At 39.9% G+C, this 21198-nt stretch overlaps 1 protein-coding gene across 1 annotated transcript in view; it reads left to right on the forward strand.

Moving 5' to 3' along the window:
* Positions 1–21198, forward strand: part of LOC127640245 (neogenin-like) — a 143346-nt gene that overhangs the window by 85767 nt on the left and 36381 nt on the right. Inside the window, 3 exon segments of the mRNA XM_052122696.1 lie at positions 5481–5617; positions 10814–10968; positions 11091–11211. Coding sequence (XP_051978656.1) covers positions 5481–5617; positions 10814–10968; positions 11091–11211 — 413 coding nt within the window.

Consider the following 21198-nt stretch of genomic DNA (forward strand, 5'->3'; position numbering starts at 1 on the left):
TGGCGAGTTGGGTTATTGTAGATATTTTACGTATGCTTGGCCTATTTTTAACAGTTCCTGGCCTAATAAGATTGGGGATAAATCTCCACCCCTGCTGCGGCCCATGCAAATTTAATCATGTTTCTCTTTCTTTATACATTTATTCTGGAATGCAATCTGGGAACTGGAGAAGTGAATAAAGAATGAATTAATATGTATGGTGATAGAAGAGAGTATTTAGAGGTGAAAGTGTCCTTTATACATAAGTTAGGCTCGATTGGCAGCATTTGTGGCACATTGTTGATTACCACAAAACAAATGATCCTGACTTGTCCTTCATTTCTTAAAAAGAAGCAAATATCGTGGTTAGAATGGAAGTGAATGGGGCCAGTCTATATATGTTTCAGAAGTATAGCCACAAGACGTTATATGTGTTGACATGATTTTAGCATCTTACAATCTGTGTAAAGTTGCATCCAATATATGTATAAATGTTTACATCTGGTGGCTATACTTTTAAAACCTTGTGTATTTTACTATCTGGTCTCCTAGAATCAAGTTATTTTACCCACAGTTTTGCAAAATTATTTTTGGGGGGCTCGTTGATTGTTACGTGTCGCGGCAGTTTCTTGGTGAAAACACTAGAGTATGGAGGACGAAACCTGCAAAAATAATAAATAAATAAATTTAATAATAAGAAAATAAATAAAGGAATAAATGTCTTGATAAAACAAATATAATTAGTTTTTAATTAAATGTATTCCTGAATTTATTATTGTATGATTTTTTTTTCTTTATTTATTATTTTCTCTATTTATTTTTATTTTTATTCTTTAAAAAAAAAAATCTTTCATTTACTTTTTTATTTTTTTATTTATGCGTTCATTAATTTTTATATTTATTTCCATATTTAAATATTCCCACGTTTATCTATTTTTGTATTTATTTATTATTTGTATAAATAAATAAATGTATATGGAAATATATAAATATATGTGGGAATAAATAAATATAAAAATGAATGAACACATAAATAAAAACAATGCAAAATAAATTAATAAATAAATAATAGTTAAAAAGAATACAGAAAATAATAAAGACAAAAAATCATACAATAATAAATTCAGGAATCAATTTAATTAAAAACGAATTATATTTGTTTTATCAAGACATTTATTCCTTTATTTATTTTCTTATACATTTATTTATTATTTTGCTTTGCCTTCCGGCTCAGCTCTCTTTTCGTGACAACGGTGCGATAGAGCGAGTGCAATACCGCCCCTGCTGCCCCGATTCTCCGGCCAACCTCCCGCTCCATTGTCCCCTCACTCGTGAACAAGACCCCGAGGTACTTGAACTCCTTCACTTGGGGCAATACCTCCTTCCGTCCGATACCACTGTGCAAAAATCCCGCCACATTCACGCTATTTTCTAGTATTTTAACATTTATTGACGAGCCCCATTCACTTCCATTGTAAGTGCCTTACTGTAACCATAACTGTTGCTTTTTTATGTGGTAATCAACATTATGCCACACATGCTCTCGACTGAGCTTAACTTGTATTGAACCCGGAAACATTCCTTTAAAATGCCACCTTGGTAGGTGGCACATTACCGTTCGGACCAGAACCGTTGCATTGCATATAAGTCTGTTCTGTTTCTGTCCATTCTAATGTATTCTACGCCGTTTCTGTCTCACCCACCTTAATTTGAAATGATGCACTCTGTAAAGATCGAATTGATCATTGCAAAGAGTCGAGCAGACTAATCATGACCTGTTTAAAACACTAATGACCCCCTTCAACACACAAACACACACACACACACACACACACACACATATAGCCGTTTCTCTCGGCCTCCTCCAATGAGGCCGTTTCAGTTTTTGGTGTCATTTGAAAGCTGCATAACGTCTAATTGCGGTTCTTCACCTGTTGTCTGTGCAGAACCGATGATTGCTGACAGACTCCATTTACGGCGTAATTGCCTCTCTCATGGTCTTTGGGCGGTGTAATGTATTTCTGGTGCGGGATACATTCTAATAATGGGATATTGCCGACAATGCCAGATCCTCAGACGCTTTGACAGAGAGTCTTTCACTGTGTTTGTGGGGGAGAGTGTGTGTGAGCGCAAGAAAATGTCTCATTCTTAACCCTGCTTCATTGTTTTCTCCTCTGGTATGTTGTTTTAACACTAATCTGGAGATTGTGAGATGGTTTGTGTGTAAAGCTCTCCTTATCAGCGGAGGCCGTCATTCATTACAGGTCATGCGTAAACATGCATTTAGATAGGCCAAAGAGCCAAATCCCTTGAGTGAGACTGCAAGGATTTTTGCCCGGCATTTTAAGCCAGTTCAGATAAATAGAGTTATACTGATCTGAGGCCAGTTTATTCGGTTTTTATCCTAATGAAAAGAGCGATGATCTTGAAACAGGAAGCTGGTCATGGATCAGTGCTTTTGGGGGAAATGTCAGGCAGACTCGGAACATCGTGTGCTTGTAATTGTCTTATCTTATGGCTGAATCAGATGTCGACCCAATCCCGGATTAGAGTCGGAATGCTGTTTAGTGCTTTGCGGTGAGCCGGCGGATCACCACGGAATTCTTCGGATGAATGGGGATCGTTTTTGGTCCTATATCACAAGCCCTTTCGACATTAAATCGTGTTAATCAATTGTTTCGATACTTGATATCAGCAGTGGAATTACTATTGTGATATGGCAAATTCTTGATTTGAGAATTTATGTTTGCGCTAATCAAATCGTTTAATCTCGATTTAAAAATAATTACGTAATTACTCACCGAATAATACATTTGGCTTTCACTAGAGGTAATGGTAATTTCAGATATCTGCAATGTGATTGTAACTAAATTGTAAAGTCTTCAATTTAACAATATATGAAACCTTTTTCTAGATATCTGAAATACTCAATTTAATGTTAAAATAAATAATTGGAATTTTTACTAGTTTTGATTCAATTGTTGATATCAGGAATGGGCAATCGCAGCAGTAACAATGTAATTTTTGATATAAAAAAATTCCATTTGTACTATTACAAAATGTATTATAGAAATCTTTAATTGCGTTTTGAACCGGATTGAATGACCATTTTACGTTCCTTAGTCCAGTATTGAATGATTATTTTAAATTGAACTAGTAAAAATGCAGTGACCGATATCACAAACTACCGGCTTTTACTAGAGGAAATTATAATCTCTACAATTCATTGAGGGGGAAACGAACAAATGAAGAGGTGTAAACGAGTGGCAATATTGTAAATCCTTTCAGTGTCGTGCAAAACTAGCAATTCCGTCCGAGATGTTTAAAACTGGTCAAATAATTAAAATTTTCAACAAACGCAAATCAGCATTTGTGTGCGATACACAACATTCTCAATATGTACATTTGTATTGTATTCCAGTAAAAATATCTTGTGTCTATTTTAAACATCTAAGGTAAATTTTAAGTTTAAGAAGACAAAAAAAAAGTTTATTTGAGGAAACGTTGCAACATTGTTTGTTCTTTTAAAAATAAATAATAATAATTGCATGCGATAACACGTTAATTTCAACAGCTGGACAGATTTTTGCTTATCAAATTAAGCCGACAATTTATAATACCATAAATTGTCTCACGAATTGCCCCAATTCAATTTGTAATGTTGCATTAATGCGTCGTTTTACATTGATTTGAAATGTATGTTTCATGTGACAATTTAAGCAAGAATGGTTTTACAAACATTGTTCTGGAGTTCTTACATTGTTTTCTAACACTGTTAAGTTGTTTGACCATCCTTTTAACGTTTTTTTTTAAACTGTCTGCATTAATGTTATTTTCGACAGCTCAACAGATTCCAGCTTATTATTTGAATGCGGCAGTTTATAATAACGTAAATTGTCTCATGAAGTGACCGTGTACAATGTTAGAAAATGTGCTGTAAGTGCAGCGTTGTTTGAACGCCCTTTTAAATTGTTTTTATTTTACAATTAATTGCGTGCATTAACATGCTAATTTCGACAGCTCAACTGATACTAATAACGCAAATTATCTTTCGCGAATACAACAATTTCCAATTACGCAAATTATCTTTCGCGAATACAACAATTTCCAATTACGCAAATTATCTTTCGCGAATACAACAATTTCTAATAACGCAAATTATCTTTCGCGAATACAACAATTTCTAATAACGCAAATTATCTTTCGCGAGTACAACAATTTCCAATTACGCAAATTATCTTTCGCGAATACAACAATTTCCAACTACGCAAATTATCTTTCGCGAATACAACAATTTCCAATTACGCAAATTATCTTTCGCGAATACAACAATTTCCAATTATGCAAATTATCTTTCGCGAATACAACAATTTCCAATTACGCAAATTATCTTTCGCGAATACTACAATTTCCAATTACGCAAATTATCTTTCGCGAATACAACAATTTCTAATTACGCAAATTATCTTTCACGAATACAACAATTTCTAATAACGCAAATTATCTTTCGTGAATACAACAATTTCCAATTACATAAATTATCTTTCATGAATACAACAATTTCTAATAACGCAAATTATCTTTCACGAATACAACAATTTCTAATAACGCAAATTATCTTTCGTGAATACAACAATTTCCAATTACGCAAATTATCTTTCGCGAATACAACAATTTCTAATAACGCAAAATATCTTTCGCGAATACAACAATTTCTAATAACGCAAATTATCTTTTGCGAATACAACAATTTCCAATTACGCAAATTATCTTTCGCGAATACAACAATTTCTAATTACGCAAATTATCTTTTTTTAGCGAATACAACAATTTCTAATTACGCAAATTGTCTCACGAATACAACAATTTCTAATAACTCAAATTGTCTCACGAATACAACAATTTCTATTAGTGTTTTAATGTTGCAGTAATGCGACATTTTACATTGTTAGAAACTGACTCGTTCGCGTGAACTGAGATTTGTCCTCTGCCACCCGGATTGAGGCGAAACTCTACGCCACCACGAGGACTCAGAGCACATTGCGAATTGGGCGTTACAAATTGAGGAGGAACATTTTTTTTTTCTTTGTCTTTCTGTTTTTCTGTCTTCCTCTCTTCCCCTGTCCTTCTCTCGATCTTCCTCTTCTCTCTTCTGTTGTTTGTGACCATTGCCCTTTTTTTCTGTCAGCTCATCTTAGATTTACTCCCTGTCTCTCTTTCCCCGGTTCATCCTGTCTCACAATCATTTTTGAGGAACAGTTTTTCTACACAAACCTTAAGTGAGAAACTCCAGGGAAGTGACCTTCAGTGCTATAAAGGAAAAGCCAGAGCTATTCTGCATCCTGTTTTTAATTCCGTCTCAGGCCGGCGTAACAGCCGTGCTTGAGATAGTTTGCAATCCTGAAAACGATACAAAGTTTCCTGAAAGGAAAAATCATTTTTTTTGCCCAACAGCTTGTCAACACTTCCTAATCTCTCTTTCTCTCCTCTTCTGTTGCCAGCAATGACCGTTTCGCTGTGATTGGTGGAGGCAGTCTGCAGATCCTGAATCTGACAGAAGAGGATGCTGGGATATACGGTTGCCAGGCGGACAGCGGCAACATGACCAGCGAGATACAAGCAGAACTCGCAGTGAGAGGTACGTATCAAAACGTGTTGGTGAATTTGGCATCATCCTCTTTATTAAACAGCGTTTGAACAGGACAGTTTTCACCAAAAAAATCCCTGTATGTAATTATGTGCAACTTTCTGCTCAGACCTTTGAACATGTGTAAAAAAATAAAAAAATAATCCACATGTCTAGACAGTATTTTCTCCACAGATGAAGAACTTCAAAGCTGCTTTTTGTTTTTATTTATTTATTTTGTAAGCTTTTTTTTTCTGTACTTTCATCTCTTGGTTGATCATCCATTTTTTGTAGAGCAAATGAGTGAATAAACAGCTCTGTTGTCTGTGGAGTATTTGAGAAGTTTTTGCGTCCAAACACATTTAGAAGCGCCTGCTTGCAATAAGTTGAAACTTCAACACCGTAAATGTGAAGCGGTGAAACCTCCGTGAAGTTGCACCCCATATAATAAAAAAATCACCAAAACTATTTATTTCATTTGTGCTGATTTGTGCCGCAAAGATGAGCGTTTGTGCTGGTTTGGTGTTTGAGATATTAAGCATTCTTTTTTGGGCTGTGTGACATCACACTGCACCCCATCTCGCTCAAATCGATCCAAACCGGTGCTGGTCGTTTGTGCTCAGTTTGTGCCATTTAAAACAAACGTTGTAACTATTTCCCTTCCTTAGATATAGCAAAAATGTTTTCGGGAGTGGTGACGTTATTCTCCACCCCATGTTGTCTAAATCGCTCCAAACTGGTGTCATTCGTTTGGGCTCGATTCGTGCCGGTTTGTGCCGTTAAAATGACCACATTATCTCTTTCCATTCCTTAGAAATAACAAATGTGATTCGGGGCTGTGACGTCACTTTCCACCCCATGTGGTCCGAATCGTTCCAAACCGGTGTCATTCGTTCATGAACAAGGCCCAATGTGTGTAGACTTTATGGTCATAATTTCCGTCCATCAAGAAGTCGAAGTAACAATTATGTCACCATTGAAACTCTTTATAAACTTCTATAAACCCCCAATTCTTTAGAATCGCTCGTTGTAGTCGTCTGCAAAATTGTAACAACTTCGTTACCTGACAGACAGATTACATTAAACCCTCAAGCGAGCCAATCAGTTTGGAGTTTGACACTTTTAGGAAACGCATATATTTGATATACAATGTGAATCTGCTGCATCATAATTAGCTTTTCTAGTAAAAATAATGATTATTTATTATTTGATATATGAGCTTTCATGATAAATAAATTACAATACAGCCTCCCTGATCTCAGGCTTGTTGTTTTCAACCCTTCCTGCTGATTTGAGCTGGAATAGATGCGTTCGACCTCTCGAAGGAGTTTCCGGTTCTGGTCATTTCTGACGATTTTTCCATGGGCTTTATTTTTGAGCTTTCACTGACGCAGGGTTTGAAAGGTTTGTCACTGAATTCAGGAAGTCACATCTCCCATTGGGAGTCAGTCAATATATTGTGTCACACCCGAGCAAACACATCCGAGTGCACATGAAGTATGTTTAGATGTGTAAAGTGCCAATTTTGAAAATGTTGATGCAGGTGCATGGTTGAACGTAACATAGTTTATGTATGGTCATGACAGGAGTTGAAAGATTGGATGCAACTTGACAGAGACGAGGTTTGTTGTCGATTCTGTCACACTAGTCTCGTCATGTTTAAGTCTTGTGACTAGACTTTTGAGAAGTGCATTTTGCTGCCTTGTTTGGTGCAACGTCTTATATTTAAAGTGCATTAGTGTAAATGCAATTTTTGCTAGTTTATACAGACTGAGGGGCTATTCTATGTGGCAGTTGACTACATTGACTTGTTTTGAACATGGAACATTCCTGTAAAATCACTTGGTTTATATTTTTAGCACTCATTCGTGCCAGTATGTTCTGTTTTCATCGATATGCATGTAATTTATGGTGCACTTTATGAGGAATTTATTTTTTTCCGCTTCCAAGAGATATTTCTTGAGTTGAGTCATTAGCTGGGAGTCTTTGCAGAAACTCTGCCGTGACTTTGGACGAATAAATAACGCTCTGCTGTTTTTAAAAGCTTTCCGGGAGATAAGAACTGCACTGGAATTATGGAGTGACCATTTCTTCATATCTCTGCTGCAGAGTGCTGTGTCGGGTTATTAAGCACTGGCATTTTTAATCTCTTAATATCTGCTTGTGAAGTGGGAGTCATAAGTCTTCCGCTGGGGTAATTTTAGAATCCGGAGTTCACATGCTGTGATTTCTCCTGGTTTTTGTCTCAGATTAGCAGGATCTTAAAGAGCAGGGTAAAACGCTGTTAATGCCGGATTGGGTTACATTTGAAAAGTTAGCCGTAAAATGAAGGATATGTTGAAAGTGTCTGTGATCTAAGATCGCTTTACTATCCAATACTGTACATACTTCAGTGGTTCACATATCATTACTTCATAATAAGTGGTACATATTAAATAGTTTAACTTGAGTTCTGCATAGTGCACACTTCATTACTCAATATTTAGTATACATTTCAGCCCTGCATAATTCAGTGTTGCACAATTCATTACTCCATAGTAAATAGTGCACATATCAGTCCTGCATACTTCATTAATGCACACTTCATTATTACATATTTAGTATATACTTCAGTCCTGCATACTTCAGTGGTGCACAATTCATTACTCCATAGTAAATAGTGCACATATCAGTCCTGCATACTTCATTAATGCACACTTCATTATTACATATTTAGTATATACTTCAGTCCTGCATACTTCAGTGGTGCACAATTCATTACTCCATAGTAAATAGTGCACATATCAGTCCTGCATCCTTCAGTAATGCATTCTTCATTATTACATATTTAGTATACACTTCAGTCCTGCATACTTCAGTGGTGCACACTTCATTATTCCATATTAAATAGTGCACATATCAGTCCTGCATCCTTCAGTAATGCATTCTTCATTATTACATATTTAGTATACACTTCAGTCCTGCATACTTCATTAATGCACATTTCATTATTCCATATTTAGTATACACTTCAGTCCTGCATACTTCAGTGGTGCACAATTCATTACTCCATAGTAAATAGTGCACATATCAGTCCTGCATACTTCAGTAATTCACTCTTCATTATTCCATATTTAGTATACACTTCAGTCCTGCATACTTCATTAATGCACATTTCATTATTCCATATTTAGTATACACTTCAGTCCTGCATACTTCAGTGGTGCACAATTCATTACTCCATAGTAAATAGTGCACATATCAGTCCTGCATACTTCAGTAATTCACTCTTCATTATTCCATATTTAGTATACACTTCAGTCCTGCATATTTCATTACTCCATAGTAAATAGTGCACATATCAGTCCTGCATACTTCAATAATGCACACATCATTATTACATATTTAGTATACACTTCAGTCCTGCATATTTCATTACTCCATAGTAAATAATGCACATATCAGTCCTGCATCCTTCAGTAATGCTCGCTTCATTATTCCATATTTAGTATACACTTCAGTCCTGCATATTTCATTACTCCATAGTAAATAGTGCACATATCAGTCCTGCATACTTCAATAATGCACACATCATTATTCCATATATAGTATACACTTCAGTGGTGCACATTTCATTACTCCATAGTAAATAATGCACATATCAGTCCTGCATCCTTCAGTAATGCTCGCTTCATTATTCCATATTTAGTATACACTTCAGTCCTGCATATTTCAGTGGTGCACATTTCATTACTCCACAAGTAGTGCACAGTATCCTGCACTCTTTATTTGTCCATAAAAAAAGTAGTGCACACATTGGTTCTGCATATCTTAGTAGTGCACACTTTAAATTGCCCATACTTCAGTAGTGCATACTACAGTTCTGCATACTTCAGTATTGTTAACTTCATTACTCCATATTAAGTAGTGCACACTACGGTTCTGTATACTTCAGTTGTCCACATTTCTTTACTCCACAAGTAGTGCACAGTTCAGTCCTGCATACTTCAGTAATGCACAAATAATTCCTTATTTCCATTTTAAGTTGTGCAGACCTCAGGTTGTGCACAATTCCGTTGTTGAACTTAAGGTTAAGGACTGGATGCTTTAGTAAATCACACTCCAGTCCTGTATACTTCAGTAGTGCACACTTCATTACTCCATATTAAATAGTGTACACTTCAGTCCCGCAGATTTATGTAGTGCACACTTAAGGCCTGTATATTTAAGCAGTGCATAATTCAGTCCTGCATATTTTATTTAGTACATGCTATATTTAGTGCAGAATGAGCTTGTGTGATAACAGTATAGCATACTACTGTTTGAAACGCTTAGCATTGCATGCTACACACTGTTTCACATACTTTAGGTTTAAATATGATAGGCAGTATTTAGTACATACTGTACAGAATGCAGTAAGCAGCATGCCGGTTTTCCATTCCGAAAATAACCAATGTGAAAAATGAGACTTGTGAGATCAGAGGGTGGACTCAAACTCAAACAAAGCAAACAATCAAACACCAAAGTGTGAAAACAGCCTGATTCACCAAGGTATGATGCCAGATAAACAGCAACAAGAACAGCATGACTCTCAGTCTTTGAGAATTCACATCACTCCACAAACCGTTATTGCGGCAGAGTTCAAGGCAAATGTTTCTGTGTGGAGCAGCTGGAAGACTGTTGATTTTCATCATCTTTTGTTGATTTTGAATGTGAATGTGGGTTAAAAGACACAGAATCAGTCTTGACATTCTTTTATCAGCTGGTGATACCAAAACTACTTTGAGTCTGAATCTGGGGTTATATTTCGCACCGCTCTGTTCTTGTTCTTCCTATTTCTTCCTGGTTATAAGTCCTCCATTACCTACACAGTCATAAACACAATGAGAAGTTGCAAACTAGCACATTCCATGACAGATGCAGTTGCCATAGGAACCATAAAGGCAATTGAGAAGACAAACACCTGAGCTGCCACGAAGCATAGATGGAATTCGCTCCTTTGCCCCAGGTACGGATTATGACTTGCAAAGGCCCTAGGGCCAATTATCTCCATGGGCCCCCCTCCACCCAAAAGTTGTTGAGTGGGGGGGATTCAAGGGCCCCCTGGTAGTCACTGGCCCCATTGGCCCGGTCGGTAATCCGTCCCTGCTTTGCCCCCCTGTCCCACCCCAAGTTGTTGATTGATCAAAAATGACCTTTTTCATAATTGCATTTGTTCCTTTTTTCTAGTTCCTCCTCAGTTCGTGACGAGACCCTCCAACACTTACGCCCAGGAGTCCATGGACATCATCTTTGAGTGTGATGTCACAGGGTCACCGCCGCCCACTGTCAAATGGATGAAGGACGGAGACACGGTCATCCCGAGTGACTACTTCAGAATAGTGGTATGTTAGAAACTAGACAGATCACTCGGGAGGACTAACATTTTTTTTGCCCAAATTCAGAGCATTTTGTCACTAATAACTGGCTGATAATTGTTGTTTTTGTTGCTTGTGTTCCTCCACAGAAGCAGCACAATCTTCAAGTTTTGGGTTTAGTCAAATCAGACGAGGGTTTTTATCAGTGTTTAGCGGAGAACGACGCCGGGAACGTCCAGGCGAGTGCTCAGCTGATCATACTGGATTTAGGTAAACTCTCTTGGCAAACATTTACAGTGCTTTCATCATCATGAGCCACAAAGAAACAAAAAGATGTGGCACTTTAAGTCTGTATCTGTGTTCGTGTGAAACTCTCATCTTAAGATCTAGATTACATACATTTTACGATATTAAACATCTGTGTAGGAAATCTCACACTGGCATCAGTGTCAAATCCAAGAACTCATACGATGTGTTTACTCTAGTTTAAGTCCTTTTAAGGATCGGCCATGTTTGCCAAGCAGTACCGCCACTCCCTATACGCATACTACGCAGTCTACATAGGGCACCAACTCCCTAGGGGGCACAATCTTACCCTAGGAGGCAGGGCTGGACTGGGAAGAGAAATCGGCCCGCGATTTTACATTGCAACTGGCCCAAAAGTTGTTGAGCGGGCGGGGGGATGTTTAATGTAAAATATTCCGAAATATACAGACAAGACATATATATATGTACACACAGTAGTGTTATGAAGAGGAGGGTGTGGCCTGTGCTGAATCAGCTGATCAGCGGGAGAGCGACATAAGGGGCAGCCGGAGACGCCAGTTCGAGAGAGAGCGAGAGAGACACACCCGGTCACGCTGCACGTTTGTTTATGTAGGTTTTTAAGTTTACCATTAAACTTAAGGTTTTGGGCAAGGGGGCGGCGGGAACCAGCTGAACAGTAAACCTAAAATTTAATGGTAAACTTAAAACCAACATAAAAAAACGTGCATCACGGCCGTGCTCCATCACGGCCTGGCCACGCCCCCCTCCTCATCAGAAGTGTAAATAAGTAGTTTGAGAGTGAAGAGAGACTGACTTGATTGTATCTTGCACAGTGTATCAAGGGAGTGGGCAGTCGCTGCAGAGCTCTTTTGGTGCACCTTGTGGAATGCAATTCTCTGATTGGAGGACTTTTCGTAAGGATTATGGGTAGTGTAATTATTCACCAGGAATTCCGCTATAGACCTTATTCATGCTAGCGCCATCTTTGAATTTTATGGGGTTGACAATGAGGCTGAGAGGGATAGACTTACAGGCTCTTCAATGGCATGAATGGTATAAAGCTCCTAGATCATCTGATTGTCTTTCAAGATACTCATTGACAAAAATGCGTCATTTGTTTATAGGTTACTTAGTATTTAGCATCATAAAGGCGAAATCTGTTGCATGTTTCTGCTTTAGCGTCCCCCTCAATCTGCATTGGCTTGCACATTTCCATGCACGCAATAAAGACTTGAACACATGTTTTCACATGTTGAGCAGAGGCATAAATGACACCGCATTGATTGGCTGCTGCAATCTCTCGCACCTGGTGTGGGTGCGAGTCTCTCGTGTTTAACAGCTCATCAAGAATCTTTAATTAAGTGTACAGCTTCATTAGAAATGCATTTATTCGTTTCATTTTCACATACTCAGGGTTACATTTGCACCTGTCCACTCCTCCGTGTTATGCGTGTGTAACTCAAGATATAATCCGATGATGAAAGCTTGTCTCTGGTGAATTCGTTAAGGAGGTTCAGTTTGCAAACCGAGAGCACAGACAGCTCTAAAATGAACCAAGAAACACTTAATCAGCCTCGCTGAACATGACTTCAATGACAAATCCTTTATTACCAAAGGAAGTGGTTTTTACAAAATAGTCATTATTTGCTCACCTTCAATTTAGTCACTATAAAAGCTTTTCCGACCTCAAAACTGGGCTGCACGCGAATAGTCGCGAGTACTGTGCTCATGACACTGACACGATATTGCGAAACAACGAGGGTTGTCAATGGGTTACAATGATGTGCAATAAATGTATTGAATTTAATTGCAATTAATCGCATTTCAAAAGAATTACAAAGAGAAAGACAATTTAGGATATAATCACTAAAATAACAAAAAATAATATATAGTAAATATTATAATTTATTTCATTTAAATGCATAAATTACATTGTGTACATATATTGTGACAGCAGACAAGGAAAGCATTTTGACAACACAGAAAGTGCCGTAAAAGTCAAATATGTTTTGCATTTATTTCCTCTGTTTGATTTAAAATTGTTAGCTTGTGCACTCATACGTCAGGCTAAGCGTCTCTTGTCACATGAGCGGTTGTTAGCATGCAAAGTTTGAAACTTTTAAAAATGCATCTCGAGATCGCTGCATTCAGTCCAGCTGTCTTTTTGTTTTTATGTAGAAAAACAATTAAAAACTGTGCAGATCGACGCAAAAACTGCGTTCAGTGTGAACATCCCTTTAGAAGCTAGCTGCTTATGTCGGCCACAAACTTAGGCTAAATAGCGCGGTTGTCACTCCAAATGATTGAGTTTGTCTCTGTTGTCATTTCAACCTCAACTTTTATTTCAGTTGTTTGCTTGACATTTTTTAGCTGATATAAAAATACTCAACTGTTGATTAGTAAAGTGTAGCTATAACATTAATATGGATAGCATGGCTCAGCTCATCAGCTCTTTTGTACCTTTTATTTTTCTGCCCAATTCCCAATGTGCTCCAAGTCCTCGTGGTGGTGTAGTGACTCATGAGTCTGAGACCGTCAGTCTGCGCATCTTATCAAATGGTTTGTTGAGCGGGTTACCGTGGAGACATGGCGCGTGTGGAGGCTTCACCCTATTCTCCGTGGCATCCATGCACAACTCGCCACACGCCCCACCGAGAGCGAGAACAACATTATAGCAACCACGAGGAGGTTACCACATGTGACTCTACCCTCCCTAGCAACCGAGCAAATTGGGTTGCTTAGGAGACCTGACTGGAGTCACTCAGCACACCCTGGATTCAAACTCACGACTGCAGGGGTGATAGTCAGCAACTTTACTTAGCGAGCTATACAGGCCCTTCTTTTGTACCTTTTCAATATGCAAGTAATTTACGATGACCACTTTTTTATGAAGATAAACTTAAATCAAGGGACATAGCAGCCATTCGTCATGTCACAACAAAAGTAGGAGCGTTTCGTCATGTTGCTCTTGCTGTCAATAGGCCTTTAGTTTGTTCCTGTGTAGCTCAGCGAGTATTGATGTTGACTGCCACACCCGGAGTTGCAAGTTCGAATCCAGGGTATGCTGAGTGACTCCAGTCAGGTCTCCTAAGCAACCAAATTGGCCCGGTTGCTAGGGAGGGTAGAGTCACATGGGGTAACCTCCTCGTGGTCCCTATAATGTGGTTCTCGCTCTCGGTGGGGCGTGTGGTGAGTTGTGCGTGGATGCCGCGGAGAATAGGGTGAAGCCTCCACACACGCTATGTCTCCGTGGTAACACGCTCAACAAGTCACGTGATAAGATGCGCGGTTTGACGATCTCAGATGCGGAGGCAACTGAGATTCGTCCTCCGCCACCCGGATAATGCGAGACTCTACGCCACCACGAGGACTCATTTTTAATTTGTTGCTAGTAGCACCTAATAAACATGCAAATAGATTTCCTAAATATGTATGTCCTCATATGTGGACAGCGGGACTAAGTTGTGAAATTGTAAATAATGCCAAGCTATAGAAAGTTTGATTTGTAAACAGTTTGATAAAAAAAAATTATGTTTTCAGGAGTGTTGGTTACTCGTGTTTTTTGAGACATTGCAGCTGATTTTCTTTAAAGCTGCTTAGGAGTGAACGCACTTAACTGCATAGAGAGCTATAGGATGCACCCTATTTAGTGAATGACTTAACCTCCAGTGTGCTGTCTATCTGCACTGGTCTCAGAACAGTTGAAAATGCACCTTATGTTCATCCTAACTCCATATAAACCCTCTGAAAGCTAAAATCCTCGATGTGAAAATGAACAGTAAATATAGGATGCCTTATAATAAAAGCTGGTGCTATTGTCCACTATAGTGTCATTGTGTTTAACAGCGTGCAGTTTCACGATAAATTGCTCAAATTTAAAAAATGGCATATCGGATGAAACTAGAGACTCTAATCTTTTGACTCAAACAGGTTTCAAGGTAAAGACCTTATTACGTTTCTTACCAGATGTATTTATGTTGGCGTTTCTCCAAAAGACAAATTCTGCTGTGATCAGCGCCATGTTGTTTTATCGCATGACGTCAACAATTTAACCCTTTACTCACAGCCCAGAGTGTTATGAACTGAATTTAGTTGGTTTGAACATTAATTAAGCATAGCGTAAAGACAGACAAAGCACGCAGTCCATGCAGAAAGACACGGGGTTGCGCGAGGTTAAGGAAAGAAGTTAAGAAGATTTTGCATGCCTGAAAAAAACGTCTTTTATGCGTGTAGTTTGCTCCGTACATGTTAGGAAAATGGATACAATCTTTTTTCATGAGTGCAGCCCTTATCAAGACACCTTGTCGACCAGTTCAGCTGCTTCCTGAAGTATTTGAACATGAAAGATGTGTGCGACCACAATCAAACCAGATGTTCTGTTTGCGTAACCTCAGAACCCATAGGAGGTCTCGATTACGGCACGCCGCACAGGAAAAGGAAACTCTGCCTGCTTTCTCTCTCTCCTGAAGTCTAAAACCCAATTATTTTTAACTGTCCTGTTATATATGGATTTCATGTTTATGATCACAAGGTCATCATTATTTTCGTCATCGTAGGAGTCATTAGCAGGATGGTGGAGCATGATAGCAGGAGGCATGGAGACCTGGCGTGTGCCACATCCTGTAAAAGGCCTGTAACCCCACAGAGAGCTTCCTGGATGTGTTTTTCTATGACTGTGTTCACACAATCAGTGTTTGGGATCGACAACTGAATTTACTATCTGGTGTGACCATCAAATTATCCTTTATTTACAATAAATATGTTTTTGTTCAAAAACGCATTCAAGTAGCTACATTTACACCTCTAAAACTGCTTAAAAAACACTTTAAAAACGACCCTAGTACCACATGCTTGAAAAAACAATGTCTGGTAACACTTTAGTTCAGGGATCATAAATGAGACCGTAATTCATGGCTAATAAGTACAGTTGTAAGTGACTAGTCATGGATTTGTTTGGCATTATGAAGCATTTATCAAGCCTTTATTAGCTGCTTTATAGCCCATTTTATTTGCGTTTGTCATAATGAATTTCTTAGCTAAAAACAAAACACATCTATAGCTAGTATGATGCAAAATACATCCTTTATAGGTTCTCTGTGTGCATGTAGAATGCATATAGTATTTCAACTAAGCAGGGAAAGTTAGGGGTTGGTGTGGGGTGTTTGTGGGACTCTCCGCGATGCCCCTATACTGTATATTAGTAGTTAATGAGGGGTGCAAATAGCATCTTGCGTTTTCAGTTTCCTAACGTCATTGTTTTCCCCAAGTATGTCATAAGTGTACGTAAGTGTAGCGTAATCGATGCACGATAATGTTACCTACAATAATGCCTGTAACCATAGCAACAAATAACGCTAGTAAATATCAAGGCAAAATATTATATAGTGTTTTATAAGATTTAGTTTCATTAGAAACTATTTTGTGCAGTTTGCGCTACTTTAATGCTCTCAGACAAAAACTCGTTCTCGCTCTGTGACCTCACAATACCTCTGTTGGCCTATTGTTCTTGAAATGTCAGGTCGTCACTTCGGTGATTAAATGCCGTCATTTTACTGCAAAAATGTGCTTGTGAATTTGTGGCTTACGTGTTACATTGGGGCGGCTGTGGCTCAGGTGGTAGAGCGGGTCGGCCGCTAATCGCAGGGTTGGCGGTTTGATTCCCGGCCCACATGACTCCACATGCCGAAGTGTCCTTGGGCAAGACACTGAACCCCAAGGTGCTCCCAATGGCAGACTAGCGCCTTACATGGCAGCTCTGCCGTCATTGGTGTATGAATGGGTGAATGAGTCACAGTGTAAAGCGCTTTGAATACCGCTAAGGTTAAAAAAGGCGCTATATAATTGCAGACCATTTATAGCCCAATTTTTATTGCAAATGAAAAACGAATTATTTGTAGTAAGCCGTTTTTGTCAAGACTAAATATTTTTTTGTAGTTGGGCCAGTAAATAATTTGTCAGGGCAAGTAAATCTGAACCAGGTCCAACTGTGCTTGCATTATTGTTGAGCTCTCATATCTCTGTTTTTCTGAAGGTGTCAGTTAGTCACTTTGGTTATAGAAATTGGTGTGATTCTTCATAACCAAACTGTGTGAAAATAATCATTAAGCTGCAAGCAGAACTGACCACCATCTCATTCCGCCATTTCTTGTTCATATTCTTTCTCCGAGTGAGTGATTCCCACCCACATTCTCGGATTACAGGAAACCCCGACCAGCTCATCAATAACCATTCACACAATCCCGTAACCTCTGATTGCTCATCAATTGAGCTAAACATTAGCAGAACTGAAGCTGCAAACCTCCAGCAGTACCACCCAGAGAGCGAACACAGCAGAAAATCACATACCAATCAAGAGTCTTGTCAGACGAGGGCTTTCACCATCGTAAACACATTCATAATGAGCTCGCAAACTCACGGGCAACAGGTACAGGTCTCGAATTATACAGCTTTATGGGTCCGTGACGTGCCGCTCACATTTTTATGTCCAGATCTATTGAGTTATTTCAAAAATACTTTGAAAATGCAACTCGCACAAAACAATTACTTGAGTAGTTGTCTACTATGATGCACATGTTTTTAATTACGAAGTTCAAAGTAATTTTCATATTTTTTCTGGGGCTTAAAGTAAAACATTTTGAGCGGTGGTACAGAGTGGAGTGGATACATTACACAAAATAATCAAAGTCTCATTTAAAAAAAAGCCAAAATGGCTTCAATATCCAGCCTCAATCCGGGTGGCGGAGACCGTCAATCCGTGCATCTTATCACGTGACTTGTTGAGCGCGTTACCACGGAAACATAGCATGTGTGGAGGCGTCACGCTATTTTCCGCAGCATCCACGCACAACTCACCACACGCCCCACCGAGAGCGAGAACCACATTATAGCGACCACAAGGAGGTTACCCCATGTGACTCTACCCTCCCTAGCAACCGGGCCAATTTGGTTGCTTAGGAGACCTGGCTGGAGTCACTCAGCACACCCTGGATATCAAACTCGCGACTCCAGCGGTGATAGTTCAGCATCAATACTCGCTGAGCTACCCAGACCCCCTGTTAATTACATTTTTATGAAAAGGCACCTCATCTTCAGGTCATGTGTAACCCTGAGAAGACTTTGTGATATTTTTGACTCAAACATTCATGATATTTAGAAGAATGGATCCTTAAACGATATATTTGAAAACATTCTTGAAATGAACGATTAAGTTGTGCACATTCTCATGTATTCAAGGTGCAAGGAAAGTATGATAATACCTTTTACTTGATGGTTGCACCACGTGACATTTTTTTAAATCGTACATTTTTGGTTTGTGAAACATATTTCCACAATGTGACATGGAGTAACCTCCTCATGGTCGCTATAATGTGGTTCTCGCTCATCGGTGGGGCGCGTGGTGAGTTGTGCATGGAGCCTCCACATGAGCTACGTCTCCACGGTAACGTGCTCAACAAGCCACGTGATAAGATGCATGGATTGACGATCTCAGACGCGGAGGCAACTGAGATTCGTCCTCCACCACCCGGATTGGGGCGAATCACTACGCCACCACGAGGACTTGGAGCACATTGGGAATTGGGCGTTCCAAATTGGGGAGAAAATCCCCCCCCCCCAAAAAAGCTTGTAATCCCACAGTGTACTAGCAGATTGCATTTCACACCTAATCACTGCTGGAACCAGTGACGGAAAAGCTAAAGTAGTGAAAGTGTTTTAGCACCAAATCTTTTCACACTTCATCCAACACACACTGACAGAGGAACACCCTGCATATTGGGTGAATAGTTCACCCTCGTGTCGTTCCAAACGCGTTTGATTTGCATTCTTCTGTGGAACTTAAAATAAGAAATGTTAGCTCTTGCACAGCTCTTATTATACAAGCAATGGTAATACCAGCACTTGCGTTAGGAAACACTTCTTATTAATGGTTTTCTAAGCAGCATGGTTTCTGGGATATCAGATGGCACTGAGCAAACATCCTAATCTTTCATCTCAATAACCAGACGTACAGTATTACGGTATTGAAAGCTTTCCTTTGGATGTCAGGAGTGTGTCGGGGTTGCTTCCTTTGTAGTGCCAGCCTCTTTGTATATGATACCGTTTCATCTTCGAGAAAACACTTTTAACGGCAGTTTCATATCTATATGTGATGATGCGTCGTTCTTTCTGCTGTTAAACCATTCTTTACACTCCTTTTATCTTTCCCGTCTTTTCTTTTCTGTTTTTGTTTGGAGGCTCAGATTTCATGCAACTTCCTGAAGTCATAGAAGAATAATTTTAAGTGCTTTCATATAATTATAGGCTTTTTAGACTTTTCTGTGTAAAGTTATTTTATTTATTTTTTTAAACAAAAGGAGGGATGATTGGAAAGTATTTTTTTGGGGGTTATCAACATCATGCCACAAATGCTGCCAATTGAGCTTCACTTGTATTGACAAGTTGGCGTAAGTTTGGGGGCGGGACTAGCTTTTTGTTCGACCAATGAAAGGAGAGTGTTCGGGGAAATCCTTATCTTTGCAATTTCGATTAGTGACCGTAGTGGCACGAATGACTCTTCACACACTTTCAGTCTCTCATAGAAAGAATGACGTTACTATAACTATGTTTTTGCTAACTGACATTTACGCACCTATTCCGATGTGATTAGCTTGCGCGGTAGCTCACCTGACAGTGTTTCGCGACTTTGGTGCCCCCGCTGGACGCAGTTCACGACCTGTTAGGTGCCTCCATCTGGTATTCACCTTAACGACCTTTGGTCTCCTCGCTGACGCATTTCACTCACTTTTGGTGCCCCCTGCTGGACATTTCACTCGCTTTTGGTTCCCCTTGCTGGACGTTTCACTCGCTTTTGGTTCCCCTTGCTGGACGTTTCACTCACTTTTGGTGCCCCCCGCTGGACATTTCACTCACTTTTGGTGCCCCCCGCTGGACATTTCACTCACTTTTGGTGCCCCCCGCTGGACATTTCACGCACTTTTGGTGCCCCCCGCTGGACATTTCACGCACTTTTGGTGCCCCTTGCTGGACATTTCACGCACTTTTGGTGCCCCCTGCTGGACATTTCACTCATTTTTGGTGCCCCCTGCTGGACATTTCACTCATTTTTGGTGCCCCCTGCTGGACATTTCACTCACTTTTGGTGCCCCCCGCTGGACGTTTCACGCACTTTTGGTGCCCCCCGCTGGACATTTCACGCACTTTTGGTGCCCCCCGCTGGACGTTTCACGCACTTTTGGTGCCCCCCGCTAGGCGTTTCACGCACTTTTGGTGCCCCCCGCTGGACGTTTCACTCACTTTTGGTGCCCCCCGCTGGACGTTTCACTCACTTTTGGTGCCCCCCGCTGGACGTTTCACTCACTTTTGGTGCCCCCCGCTGGACATTTCACTCGCTTTTGGTTCCCCTTGCTGGACGTTTCACGCACTTTTGGTGCCCCCCGCTGGACATTTCACTCGCTTTTGGTTCCCCTTGCTGGACGTTTCACGCACTTTTGGTGCCCCCCGCTGGACGTTTCACGCACTTTTGGTGTCCCCCGCTGGACGTTTCACGCACTTTTGGTGCCCCCCGCTGGACGTTTCACGCACTTTTGGTGTCCCCCGCTGGACGCTTCACGCGACTTTTGGTGCCCCCGCTGGACGCTTTCACGCACTTTTGGTGCCCCCCGCTGGACATTTCACTCACTTTTGGTGCCCCCCGCTGGACATTTCACGCACTTTTGGTGCCCCCGCTGGACATTTCACTCACTTTTGGTGTCCCCTGCTGGACTTTTCACGCACTTTTGGTGCCCCCCGCTGGACATTTCACGCACTTTTGGTGCCCCCTGCTGGACATTTCACTCACTTTTGGTGCCCCCCTGCTGGACATTTCACTGGGAAACTGCAGAGAAACATAATGAAGAGCGTCGTTTTGTTTTACAAACATATTTCCATTGTCACGTAATGTTCTTGAGATCAGGCTGCACACTTCACCATTAATATTTGTGATATTTTGAGTCT

Source organism: Xyrauchen texanus, chromosome 49 (assembly GCF_025860055.1).
Source record: "Xyrauchen texanus isolate HMW12.3.18 chromosome 49, RBS_HiC_50CHRs, whole genome shotgun sequence".
Taxonomy (NCBI): domain Eukaryota; kingdom Metazoa; phylum Chordata; class Actinopteri; order Cypriniformes; family Catostomidae; genus Xyrauchen; species Xyrauchen texanus.